The 13,344-nt window shown below is 36.9% G+C and overlaps 1 protein-coding gene across 1 annotated transcript; it reads left to right on the forward strand.

Annotated features, from left to right (window-relative positions):
• The first annotated feature begins 524 nt into the window (after positions 1-524).
• On the forward strand, positions 525-1,700 carry LOC108674929. Its single transcript, XM_018162914.2, has 2 exons — positions 525-945; positions 1,519-1,700. The coding sequence occupies exons 1-2, from the start codon at positions 619-621 to the stop codon at positions 1,537-1,539; spliced, it is 348 nt and encodes a 115-aa protein (XP_018018403.1). The 5' UTR covers positions 525-618; the 3' UTR covers positions 1,540-1,700.
• Positions 1,701-13,344: the final 11,644 nt, after the last annotated feature.

Raw genomic sequence — 13,344 nt, forward strand, 5'->3', positions numbered from 1 at the left:
CATTTCATAGTTCTAACCACTCAAAGTTGTTACGCTAAATATTGATGACCCTGTATTTCGTTTAAGCTTACGGTGATATTTTTGTGGAACATAAAGCACTAATAAATGTTTCATTTCGGTTACACGTGGCGACTTCACAATTATAAACACTCAGCAGCTTACTTCACGTTTTGGGATTGAAGAATGTCGTAAACTCGAGTGCATGGTTGCTTGAGTTGGATCGAAGAGTGTCGTAAACTCGAGTGCAAGGATGTCGTAAACTCGAGAAAATTACATTTCGGTTACACGTGTCGACTTCAGAATTATAGACACTCAGCAGCTCACTTCACACTTCGGAGTTGAAGAGTGCCGTAAACTCGAGTGAAGAATATCGTAAAGTCAAGAAAATTACATTTTGTTTACACATGTAAACTTCATAATTATAGACACTCAGCGGCTCACTTCACACTTAGAAATTGAAGAGTGCCGTAAACTCGAGTGGTTGCTGCTTCCTGCAAGAGTATATAAGTCTTGAGGTGGTGCGACAGCATTCAGAAACGAAAAGACCCCTCTACCTTTCATACTGAAGCGTCAAGCGATTTTCCTTAGAAGCAAAGCACCTTCTGAACAGCAGCTAAGATGATGCTGGCCAAGGTAACTCTGGCTTTTCTGTGCATCGCAGTCTTCATCACGGAAACTGTCTTCGCTCAGCCGGTCCAAGTTGCGGACAGTCCGCTGGTGGTCGCGGATGAAGCAGAAGCTCCCGCGCTGTCAGCCGATGAGTTGTCTGCGCACGAATTTTCTTTGGATGAATTACCAGCACTTCGGCAGTTCTTGGATGAAACAGCAGTGGACGACCAAAATGATTTTGGAGTCCAAGAAAACCCAGCAACTGTACACAACTGCAAAAAACCCAGAGTACTCCGCTATGTGCGCGTTTGGAGAGGCGGAAAGTGGCACTACTGGGTAAGTTGTTGCGGGAGATCTTCAGCCTATATTGGCTATCATTCAAATTTTTGCGCGATAGTGGAAATGAATTTAAACCTGATACAACCAGAGTTGTAAATTTCAAGTTTTTTTTAGGAAGCTGGAAATTAAGGTCCATCAGGTGGCCTACTTACAAAAATAATAGGCTTACTCCCGATTAAATTCACTAGCCTCAAAATAAAAATAATCTATTGTTAAACTAGTAATTAAGTGGTCATGTTTTGCTACTTCGGCATGTCATCTTCGGTTCACAATAAGTCCCTCAAGGCCGGGAGTGTCGACGACTGACGAAGTCAGCCTCAGTAAATCCGCTTGTCTTCACAGTTGAGGCTTGACGGTCGTTCCGTCAAGCATAGTCATTCATGATAGCAAGAATAATTTTATAAGGCTTTAATTCATAAAAAAAATCCATCTGTTGTACAAAACATATTCATTATGGAACCAATATGCACCCTTCAAAACGTCCAATTTAATTCATTAGATAACAATTGATTATGTTCTTTGATTAGTGGCGGAATTATAATAATGTCATCATATAAATTTACATTGCAGATTGAATGTCGAATGCCGTGAAGAAGAACCTGATGACAGCGCTCCAAGCTGTGAAGCGTGCATACGCTACGGATTGTTCCATCAACAGAATAATAAATACAAAATTTCAAGATAATGTGCAATAATATGAACATTCGAAGCATTCATTTAAAATAAATAATATAATAAAGTACCTTTTGGCCTGCTCTCTATTTATTTACCTTCCGCTCACGACTTACTCCAAGGACGTCTCTTCTCAGATGACCTAACAATGTTCGCATAACAGGCTTTAAAGAGAAAGGCAATTCAAACGCAGAAGCAAACGAGGCTTTCTATAGAATAAACCTTACCATTCTAAATACGTTGAGACCGATTTCTGCTTCGGAAAAATTATCCTTAAGAAAGTAATAAAAATTTAGTTAAAAACATAATGCGTCTGATATCGTTGAAAAGCCTGATGTGTCTAAAATATATAACGAGCCTTAGTTGTCTAACAAATTTAGGCCCAATAGCTTAAATAATTGTAAAAATCATATTTTACGATGTAAGTTATAAGATTATCAATGAATTTTCGGAAATATCATAGTTTGATCTCGTTCCATAACTTTCATCTCTCAAAATTTGCCCAATAAAACCGGAATGGAAACTCCCAAGAATATTTCATCTTTGTCTTGTTTTCACAGTAAATATTTTTGACTGAGAACATCTATTTAAATGAATATGATGAAACTAATTGCTTCTATATTATTTATATCAACGTTAGTTTAATTGAAAAGTTATTAAAAAATGTGCAAAGTCATCAAAATCGACATCTATTGCTCGCTAACTTATAAGATGAAACGCTTTCCATGTTGATTACTCAGATTTCCGGCATTGTTATGCAATGAGCTTTGACGTAACCCTACTTCTAGTATGACTATGTGATGGATGTTTACAATTAAACAAATTTATTTCCCTTTGTAATCAATGGTGTGATATTTCAACTATATTTCTTTGAAACTATCTAGATGTAAGTAGTATATTCGCGCCTTATCATTAGTTTTTTAAGGCTTCTTGCCTGTCCAAGTGCCCAGAATTACCTTGTCTCAGTTACCATGCGTCTTCTGTAGCGTCTGGGATATATAATGAATGTTCCAGGCGTTTATTATATAAGTTTTAGGTGCCTCATAACTCCTGAGATAAAAGTGAATATGGTTAATGTGAACTAAAATTCAGTTTAAAAGACTGGACGTATATCATTCAATTTACGAATTAGATTCATGAGACATAATGCCTTAATTGTTGTTCGTTGTTAGTAGAGTGTTTGAAATAGACGTTTTTCTTTTGTTATTTAGTGATAATTATATCTTACACTGTTTACGATTATTTCATTAGAAATATCCACTCATTTACATTAACTGACAATGTAATGTGCATTTCCTGTACCTATAAATTATTTGCAACTAATGCTAGAAATAGGCTACAATAGAAAGTTACTTACATCAGGCTTTACTACGCATTGGGAAACACTACAATCAGAATTAAACTCGCCAGCTTTACTCTAACGAAAATACGAATATTTTTATTTGGTTTGATATTCTGCGTATTTTTTTAATTAAATTTCTTTTAAGGAAATAAATTTTACAAATCTTATATTTAAAGTCAATTTTTGGAAGAATCACTGGATGTCTGCAAGTCTGCTTTACGTCTTCTAGGACTTATATCGCTATTTTCTGATAACATTATTACTGGATTTCCTGTTTCATGAATTATTTTGGTTAGAAAAATTAATGCGTAAATTCTAATTGATTTGATTTAACAGTTTTGCCCTCTTTAAACGCCCGTCATAAACAGGCAAATCCTATTGTTCATACAAAATGAATGGGTCATATTGTACAAATAGTGACACACTTTTTGCATGTAGCACTGATAAGTCCTTATGCCGTACAAAACTGAGTTGGGAAGGCTCACAAAAGGGGGAAGAAGTGCAGCGATACTTGGACAAAGTGTCTCAATTTTTCTGAGAGTTTGTATCGTATAGTGTGTCCATATGTCACGTGCGAGGTTCTATACGTATGCAATGCAAGTTAAAAACGTTTCGGAGCTGCGCAGCGGCGGTGGCAGCTTGTTGCGCTTGGCGCTCCCATGGACTTCAGTCACTGTTAATTACTTCCCTGTTATTCTATGTGATTTACCTAATATTTTTACGCGTGTTTAATTTTGTTATATTTTTACCCACATTGTTTCATTCATTAATGCTCCAGAAATTTTTGTTTCAATATTTTTAGAAGTAGTAGGAATGTTCAGTTGATAATGTCAGAGGCTGAACTAATCTTTATAATGTAGCATAACATAATTCCCACTTGTTTTCTAAAAGTGTTGATGTTGAATTAAGTGAAAACTTCCTATATTACACTGCTTCGTTAAATATGCCCAATTTATTATAAACAATTAATATTTCGTTTTGAATTAACTGAAGACTTCCCATGTTACACTGCTTCGTTGAATATGCCCAATTTATTATAACAATTAATATTGCGTGTTGAATTAACTGACGACTTTCTAAATTACCCTGCTTCGTTAAATCTTAACTTTAGCTGCCGATAATACACGAATGGTTTTATTAGGACGACGTATTTTTTCGTACTCTTTTGGAAGTTTTAGTCCTGGAATGCTTATAAAATGCAATATTAATTATGCAAAATTTTAGTACAGTGTAGTTTTAGAAGTTTTCCGAGGAGTAAGTCAAATTAAATGTATACACCGGTTAGAGAAAATCTCCCACAAAAATGTTAAGAAAAGCTCCAACATGTACAGCTTCCTAGCCTGCTCAAAGGAAAACGTCTAGTCATCCCTAGCTTATCATTTTTATAATTTGATCAGATCAGTTTATCTCGATGTTTTTTTCATTATTTCTTCTGTTCTACCCGCCCTGTCGTGTTCTCGACATTACACTGTTTCCCATGACAATTTTAATTGATCTGAATTTCATATAAATTATCGTTTCTTGACTTGAATTTTGATTTGGAAATCAATTGTAATGAACTGATGGCACTAAAAAAAATTTAACAAATGAAATCTTACAATCGTCCAGAAATGCATGTATTAGTTATGGTACAAATAGCTGAAACAATTACTGTCTTGTTTCGTGTCCTGCATGATTTGCTCACAGGATTGATACACCAGATACACCTTACATACACCTGATACACTAGATACACCAGATATACCTTACATACACTAGATACACCAGATACACCTCGGATACACTAGGTACACCAGATATACCTTACATACACCAGATACACCTCAGATACACCAGATACTCTAGATACACATCAGATACACTTGATGCACCTCAGATACACCTCAGATACAGTTGATACACCTTAGATACACCAGATACACCTCAAATACACCAGAAACACCTCAGATGCACCAGATACACCAGTTACACCAGGTACACCAGATACACCAGGTGCACCAGATACACCAGGTGCACCAGATGCACCAGATGCACCAGATACACCAGGTGCACTCTAGCCACAGCAGGTACCAGGACCATATCGAGTTCAGAGATGGTCGACACTCGGAGGTATTTCTGCTGACCAATTCATTGTATTTCACTGTTGAAGCCATGTTCAAAGTGCGCATTTCATTCAGCTCTTAAAAATTACGTCAGCTTATTTGGAACTTTGGATTTAATGATGATTGCTTAATGGTTGGTGTTTTAAGTAAATGCTCAAAAAGCCCTATTTTTACAGTCGTGCCAACAAATACCTTTTTGATTTGATTCTTGAAAAAGCTCAATCGAACGCTTTAATTTGATATCCAACAGACGAACTGTAAAATTTGAATCCTCTAATACCGTACCATAAAAAATTTAACTCAGTACTACTCACTGCAGTGAGTGACAGAGAGCGCATTTTCTCGTCGCCGAAAATGTGAAGTCATGGACGGACAGACGGACGGACGGACAGACGGACGGACAAACAGACGGACGGACATGACGAGTACAATAGTGCGTTTTCTCCATAAATGAGAAAATGCGCTAAAAATAGAAGAAAATCGTTCTAAAACTATCGTTTAGAACCTAAACCTTCCTAAAACAAAAATTCCTCTTCAAACTCGCAATTTGCAGTTGAGAAAGTGGACAATTTTATGTTCTACTCCTTAAATTAAATGCGTGGGAGCGTTATTGCTTCCATTTTAATGCTTGAGCTCTATTGAATTTCGAATATTTTTGCCTCTCAATTGAGAATTTAAAATGCCACGTTTGTGTCTGTGTTACATGATTTCAAACTCATTAACTGAATGACACTCAGCGCACATTGCGGTGCATTCGGAGCGAATTTTACTGTAGCTTAAACTTAAATGTTTTCGATCAAAATTCGATTGAACTCGATCATCTTTTGGCGAATGAAGTTCGATTTGTTAACTCTTTTTTCACCAGTTATCCGGGATAAAAACTGACATTAAACTGTATAGTGGTTTATTATAACATATCTGAATTTTTTCAATGAAATCAAATTAATTTCCTACATGCTCACACACTTATTTCCTTATAGCTAGGCATAATTATTTTATTAAATGTAGGTTTTATTAAATGCCAGTAAATTTTGTTGAAATTTTTTTTGTGTTCTTTTCATTTGATCCATTCATCCTTTTTGTATGATTTTCAAATTCAAATTCGCACATAAGATTTCCAATTGACATTTCATTATAATATTATGAAGTTTCCAAAAACATTGTACCTTATAAATTAAAATGATTTTTCAGTTAATAAAATTTAGATTTTGGAACGTCAGTAGTGCTAACAATTTATTTTTATTGACAAGTTTTATCTATAGAAGTAGATAGGTGCGCGTCGGTTGGTTCCAGCTTCCAGGCAGCCATTACCTCGTTTGCATCATTTCTGCAAGGAAATAATGAATTGATAAATTTGAAGAATAACGATAGCAAAGCAATATATATAATGGTGATGTGTTAAATTAAAAAATAATTTCATCGCCTAGTTACTTCATAGCAGGGCCTGTAGTCATCTTGATTACCATTCACCTAATCGTTAAATACTGAGCTAAACTATAGCTTCATTCAGTTCTCGTTCAATAGTGCTAGTTTTAGGTGCATATTAAGCTAGCAATTTTAGTTTAAATGATGCCAATTTCCTGAAGAACGTCATCTGGGAGGCTTTTTTGTTTGAGCCCAAATATAATTCAGAAATGGTGGATTATCGCACTTCCAATACTGACAAATTGCGGTTACCTTTATGTATTGAAGAGACTAGCATATGTAATTTTCAAGTCAAATTTTGCGTTGTTTTAAGGTCTACTATTCCCTGAGCTTTATATTGCGAGACATAAATAAAAGGAACTTTTTATCATGCATTAAAATGTTACAAGATGACGTCATCGCGCCGAAGTAAAGACACTTACTCGTGATACTCAGCAATTCATTAGGCAATAAAATGGCATTGGCCTGAACGGCCGTATGCAGAACTTGCAGAAAATCGGACTACGGGTGACGTGCTCTTCTAAAGCTTGTCTGGCGTCCAATGCAGCATCCTGCAAGTGCCGTTGAAGTGCTGGTAGTTCATCCAAAGCTTCTTCTTGTCCGGAAAACTCGTCAGCTGACAGCGCCGGAGCTTCTGCTTCATCCGCGACCACCAGCGGACTGTCCGCAACTTGGTCCGGCTGAGCGAGGACAGTTTCTGCGATGATGACAGCGATGCATAGGAAAGTGAGGATCGACTTGGCCATCTTCATCTTGCAGTGCAATTGTTGAGGTTCTTTGATGTTCTTCGAGAACAAGGAACTTGAGTGGAACAGGTAGTGGGGCCCTCGGTCGCGTTCTGAGTGGTGCCGCGCCAAAGCAGGCCTTAAATACTCTCACCGCATCCACTCGAGTTTATGGCTGTTTCCGAATGAAGATCAAATCAATAAAGTTCAAGGTGCTAAATTGTGTTGATTTTTAAATTGAAAACGTTTGTTGGCAAACACTTAGATGGAAAACGTATAAAGCAGCTTTGTAATGAGCATCCTACAATGTTGGAATTACTTGTTTGAATGAATCTGTATTTTTCTTAGCCCATATGAAAATTTTCTTAACTTTTTCAAATTTATATCGTAGCGTACACGCTGCCGCAGTTTCCGCGATGCAGCCACTACACAAAAGCCTTGTGTTATCGTACCTGCGAGTGGCAAATGACTTATGACTATTACAACTGACTTATCAAGAATCCTACCTAACGAGAACCATTAAATCCTACCTTCATCAAGAACCATTGGAATAGTTCACCAGAAGCACGGCAATCAGTTTGGATAAAATAAACTTCTATGAGTCTAGAAAATTTACAGATAAGCTAAGAAAAATTCAGATTCGATTAAAGAAGTAATTCTAACAAGGTGTGGCGTTCATTATAGCTTGCACTTATCGGAGGTATCAATGAGATCTGCGTTGATGTGTGGGGAGTTGTAGATATACAATTAAGCTTCCGCGTCCCATCCACAACCGAGACTTGTAATAGAAAATTAGGAATAAAGCTGTTGTGTTAAACGTCATCAGTGTTGACGCTCGTCTCAATGAATAGTTTAATAACGGCCGTACCATCAAAAGTCGCTTAGGTACAATTAGCGGCCTACGTACACGTACGTATATATAGCGGCCGATTCCTCGTATGCGATTGGTGGGTTTAGCATGGAAAGCTGTCCTTGATTAGCCATTGGAGTTACCGACTCTCAAGTATTATTAACTGTACGGCCATAGTAGTCTTGCATTGTGCATGACCAAGGAACGTACGTACTGCTTTTTCTACTTTAGTTAGGTAATAAAAAGAGATCGCTGGTGGTACAAAGTGTTTCAAATGTTGATGATTTCTCTCGAAAATACAGTTTCAAGAATATCTATGCTGGCCTAAGGCATTTACCCTGTTGAATTTGTCCGAGACTCGTATTGTAGGCCTCAAATTAGGCCGTTTCGGGAAGATCAATGAGAACATGTAAGTTTTAACGAATTAAAGAGACTGATTTTTTATGTTTTCATCTTTCACATGAGCGATTTTACCGAGAGATTTAAATATTAGGTTAGTATTCGATAAACATGGGAATTTTTTGTTGTAGATGACATGAGTAGCTAACTTCAATTTCTGAAGCGAATCTCTTATCTACGAAGCGCTTGACCTATTTTGCTTAATATTGTGACCCACTTGGCCCATTTTTATTGTTTAGGGTAATAATTTTAGCCACTCAAGTCTGTAATAAAGTCTGTTTACCACTTTGTTCATGATGCCTGCTTGAATGGAGGACCAATAATTTCATTTCTTGGAAACGTTTCTTTGTGAATTAATAGCACTTAATAAATTGCAATAGCAATTTAATAATGAACTTGTAAACTTTATAACACCCACTGAAGTAATCAAAGTGATGAAGGCGCAAACTCATAGGAAATGAATGTGAAAGCTAATGCAGTATTGGTGAGACTACAATTGCTTTCATTAAGTACATTTGCATAATTGTTCAATTAGCAGGACCATTTTTCACGGCTCCTTGATTTTACAACACTTCTCTTTAACTTCACTTCTTGTCTGTCTGTCTGTCTGTCTGTCTGCTACAAATCTTGTAATCAAAATTTAAATATGCCACGAAGGAAGAACTCGAGTTGGCCATTCAAGCTGCCTGGTACAATCTGGACCCCAACAGCCTCCGCAGATTGTCTCAGGGCATGGAAAAACGGTGCTTGGATGTCTACAAAGCTAACGGGGAGCATATCGGTAAATAACCTTTAGTTTTGCAGCTGACGTATGTTTTTTTTGCCTAAGATGTCAAAGTGTACAAAGTGGGGCTAACCTTTTGCGTCGGTGCAAAAACATGTGTTTTTCATTTTCTCCGTTACTAATTACATTTTCACTACAGTCTAGTGTATTTTGATTACTGAGACCAAGACGATTTGTTTGCCACCATTTGCACAATAAAACTCGCAAAACTCGATGCGTTATGATGTTTTAAAGGGGTGGGGCTAACCTTTTGCGTCGGGCTGTATTCCAATCAGCTGAACACAAAAATGGTAACGTAACCATGCTCTAGCGACCCGACTTTCTGCGTAATGTTGGTAGCGCTTTTCTTGTTCAACCTTCGTTCAACCTTCGTGGTGCCTGCATGCAACCTTACAGTGTGACTTCATATCGAACAAGCACCGGCAACCTTTACGGTTGGGCCCAGCCGAACCAAAATTTCGTACATCATCTTGAGTTTCAACTACCTATTCATACGTGATTACTTGTTGAATTATTCTTCGCATTATTTGTCGTCATTTAAAGTTTGTTCATTAAATTATGCGCGTGCATTTTATCATTTGTATTCCTTTACAAATAGAACTTTTGATGACTGACAATTTAACAATCAGTTGTCCTGCTTTTTCACTATCCCGTTGCTGTTGCCTATATATGTTGAAAACTCTCTCACAATAATGCTGAGGGCGAGAGCATTCAAAGTAAAATTCCTTGGATAAGAAAAACTGAACACTTGTCTGGTCTCTTTTGGCAGTTGTTACCTCAATTGTTAAGAACATTCATAGCACAATAAAATGATAATATGGCTAAGGGGACGAAAAAAATCCCGTTATTTTTTCTGTTATACACAGAGTGATTCGTGTAACTGGTGTAAAACTTTTGCTACTGTGTAAGTTGAAGAAAAAGCTGGCTGGCGTGTAGGATTAATTGTTCACGACTTTCACTGTGACGAGTTAGAACATAAGAGCATAGAAAAGTTTCGTATGTCCAAATAGAATTAAATTAAAAATTAATTAAATTTACTCTATTGAACTCCAATTACAATTTCAAGTTAACCATAGATAAAATAATTTTTAACTAAATAAATATTTTCGTACCTTCTTCAAAATGAATATCTCAAAGTTACTTGCTGATAGCTGCGGTTTCCAATAGTATCTGCAATTTCCTATCGTTGCCAAAATGCCTAATTTACTTGCACTATTATTTCTTGCATTATTTCCAAGTCTGATTAGATAAAATTATCTGAAATTTTCGCTAAATTTATCTATGTTGCACACATTTTTTGAAGAAATAGAATGCAAGCTGCTCAAGCATATAAAATATTGGTGATTTCTTTATTAATTGACTATCGATTAATTGTTAGCATCGATTATTCTTACGTACGCTCGTTCTTAGCCCGCAATAAGATAACCTTAAACTCTCGCGACTTAACGTCAACAATAAAGTAGTTCTGTTCCTTTAGTAACTCAATTGTTGGAAACTTTCTTTTTGTAGTTTCCGATACAAATTATTTTTAGAGCTCGAATACAGGCATTATTGCATTATTACACTACGAAGAACGTAGCTTGGCAAAATTAATTTAAGTTTGTCGTAGCATAAACACGGAAAGTTATTTCTTTATACATTGAGTAGAAAAAGTCTCTCTTTGTCATTTTGCTTGCTCGTTATTATTTTTCTTGTCTGCAAAAGTATAATTCTTCTTTAAAATTAATGCTAAATACAGTCCATTAGCATATGAGTTTTTTTTTTACGAGACGAGAGGACCCTCAGAGATTCAACGTCCTAATTAGCGATAAAATTAAAATAACTTTCAGTGGAAATCCGGGATGATTTCAAGACGAAACGAGACTAATAACCGCCAATAATTGTCGGGCGAGTGGCATTGTTGAGAGGAGATACACGCTACTTTGTGGGCCTTTAGCGAATGGCGTCCACTAAAAGCAAACGTCAGAATTAGTGGCCGACGAGTGGCCAGCAGCTTGTCACTAGACCAACTAATTAACCGCCTTCTGGGTGGCCGATGAATCTGTAACACCTGGCAAATCTGATGAAACTCATTTCCTCTCTTAATTTTTCGTTATAACTTTCATCGAAGATAATTTTTTTATACCCAGGCAATATTATGGTTCTGATTTATAATTTTATTCTGGGTTAGTTTTTCCCTTTGTCTCGTTATTTTCTTTGGTCTATTTCCCGATCTCGTTTTCCACTCGATAACGTTTGGGTCTTCTCGTCGAAACTAAAAATAACAAACGCATATGCTAATGGATTGTATTTAGTATTAATTTTAAAGAAGAATTATACTTTTGCACAAAAGAAAAATAACGAGCGAGCAAAATGCCAGAGGGAGACTTTTTTGTATTCAATATAAAAACAAATAATTTCCATGTTTATGCTACGACAACTTAAATTAATTGCGCCGAGCTACTTTTTTCGCAGTATAATAATGCAATAATGCCTTTAGGCAGCTCCAAAATACTTTGCATCGGAAACTACAGAGAAAAAGTTTCCAGGAATTGAGTTAATGAAGACCTGAACTAGTTTATTGCTGGCGTTAAGTGGCGCAAGTTCAAGGTTATCTTATTGCCGGCTATAAACGGTCGAGTGCTTGAGTGTTTCAAGAACAGATGATGCTAACGGAAATTTAAGCGGTTAGCAAGTACAACTCTTTTAATTTACCTGCAATAAAAGACAATAACTTCAGCTCAATAGGTCACAAAAAATTCATACTTTGCATGGAGAATGTAATGCGCGAAGATCCCAAAATTTAGAAAATTTTAAACGCCATTTTCACGAAACAGCAATAAACGTAAGAAAGGAAGCAAAACTTTGTTAAATTTGTCTACAGTTTTTGTTATGAAGATGCCTCTGGTAAAGTCCGAACGGAGCAAGCGATTCGTCAAATGTTTGATTTGTTCAATGAAAAGCCTTGAACAAATCCTTGCCTAGCACCAGCCTTGGCTCGTACTGTCGGTAAGAAAGTCATCAACTTTTTGGTCATATGACCCATTTATTGAGTTCATCATTTCAATAATCGAAGCTCAAAATTTCTCCTATTTTTAACCGGTTCAAAAGACATGTCGGCAACGTCGTGAGTTGAGAACACTAATTTAAAAGAATAGAAGTATTCGTAAGCAAGGATGAGATGGAAAGTTTTTATTGAAACTTTAATTTTACGTTAATATCAAACAAGTGTTAGTGAGGTAATTTTCAGTTAGTCTCAATTCCGTCATTGATTTTAAAAACATGTTATGCACGCAACGCCTGAGAAGAAATAGTAAACAGGAATGAGGTGAGGGTGTTTGGTTAGCCGAAGCTGCACCAATCAGCTGCAATTTTCGCAAATCCATCCGAAATACTTTGCGAAATAAATAATTTGAAATAAATCCATCCGAAAGGAGATAAATACAGAAAACTGCTATTATGCATTCGACTAGGCTCAACTTGTAGAACTACAGGGTCATCAATGTTTAGAGTTACATTGTTTTTCAAAATCAATTCACTCGCAAAACAGTCAAATGTGTCGTATGGAACCATGTCAACTGTTCTCCGGAAGGACCTAAAGTTGTCCTTATTCAAGCATGTCAAAAACACCAACTGTCTGCTCAAGTTGTTGACAAACGCCTCCAAAGGTCCAAGATTCTTCTTACCCGCATTCATAATGGCACACTGCCAAACCTCGTTTTCAGTGATGAGAAGTTATTCAATGTTGAACACCACTTCAACTCCCAGAATGATCGAATTTGGTCGAAGAATGGGACGAAGGATCCTATGTGGTGACTAGGAAGCAATGCCCGACCTCAGTGATGGTCTGGGCAGCCGTTACAGAGTCCTCAAGGAGTCCCCTCTTTTTTGTTGACAAAGGGGTGAAATTGAATCAGAAGAACTATCGAGATGCCATCCTTGTTGGTGCATTGTTGCCCTGGGCACGAAAGCACTTCAAAAAACGTCCCTGGTCGTTCCAGCAGGACTCTGCACCATCCCATAGGGCCAAATCGACTCAGGAGTGGCTGTCCGAGAATGTTCCCCACTTCATTACCAAAGATGAATGGCCCCCATCGTCACTCGATCTGAAACCTCTG

The sequence above is a fragment of the Hyalella azteca genome, unplaced genomic scaffold (genome assembly GCF_000764305.2).
Source record: "Hyalella azteca isolate HAZT.00-mixed unplaced genomic scaffold, Hazt_2.0.2 contig9515, whole genome shotgun sequence".
In the NCBI taxonomy this organism is placed as follows: domain Eukaryota; kingdom Metazoa; phylum Arthropoda; class Malacostraca; order Amphipoda; family Hyalellidae; genus Hyalella; species Hyalella azteca.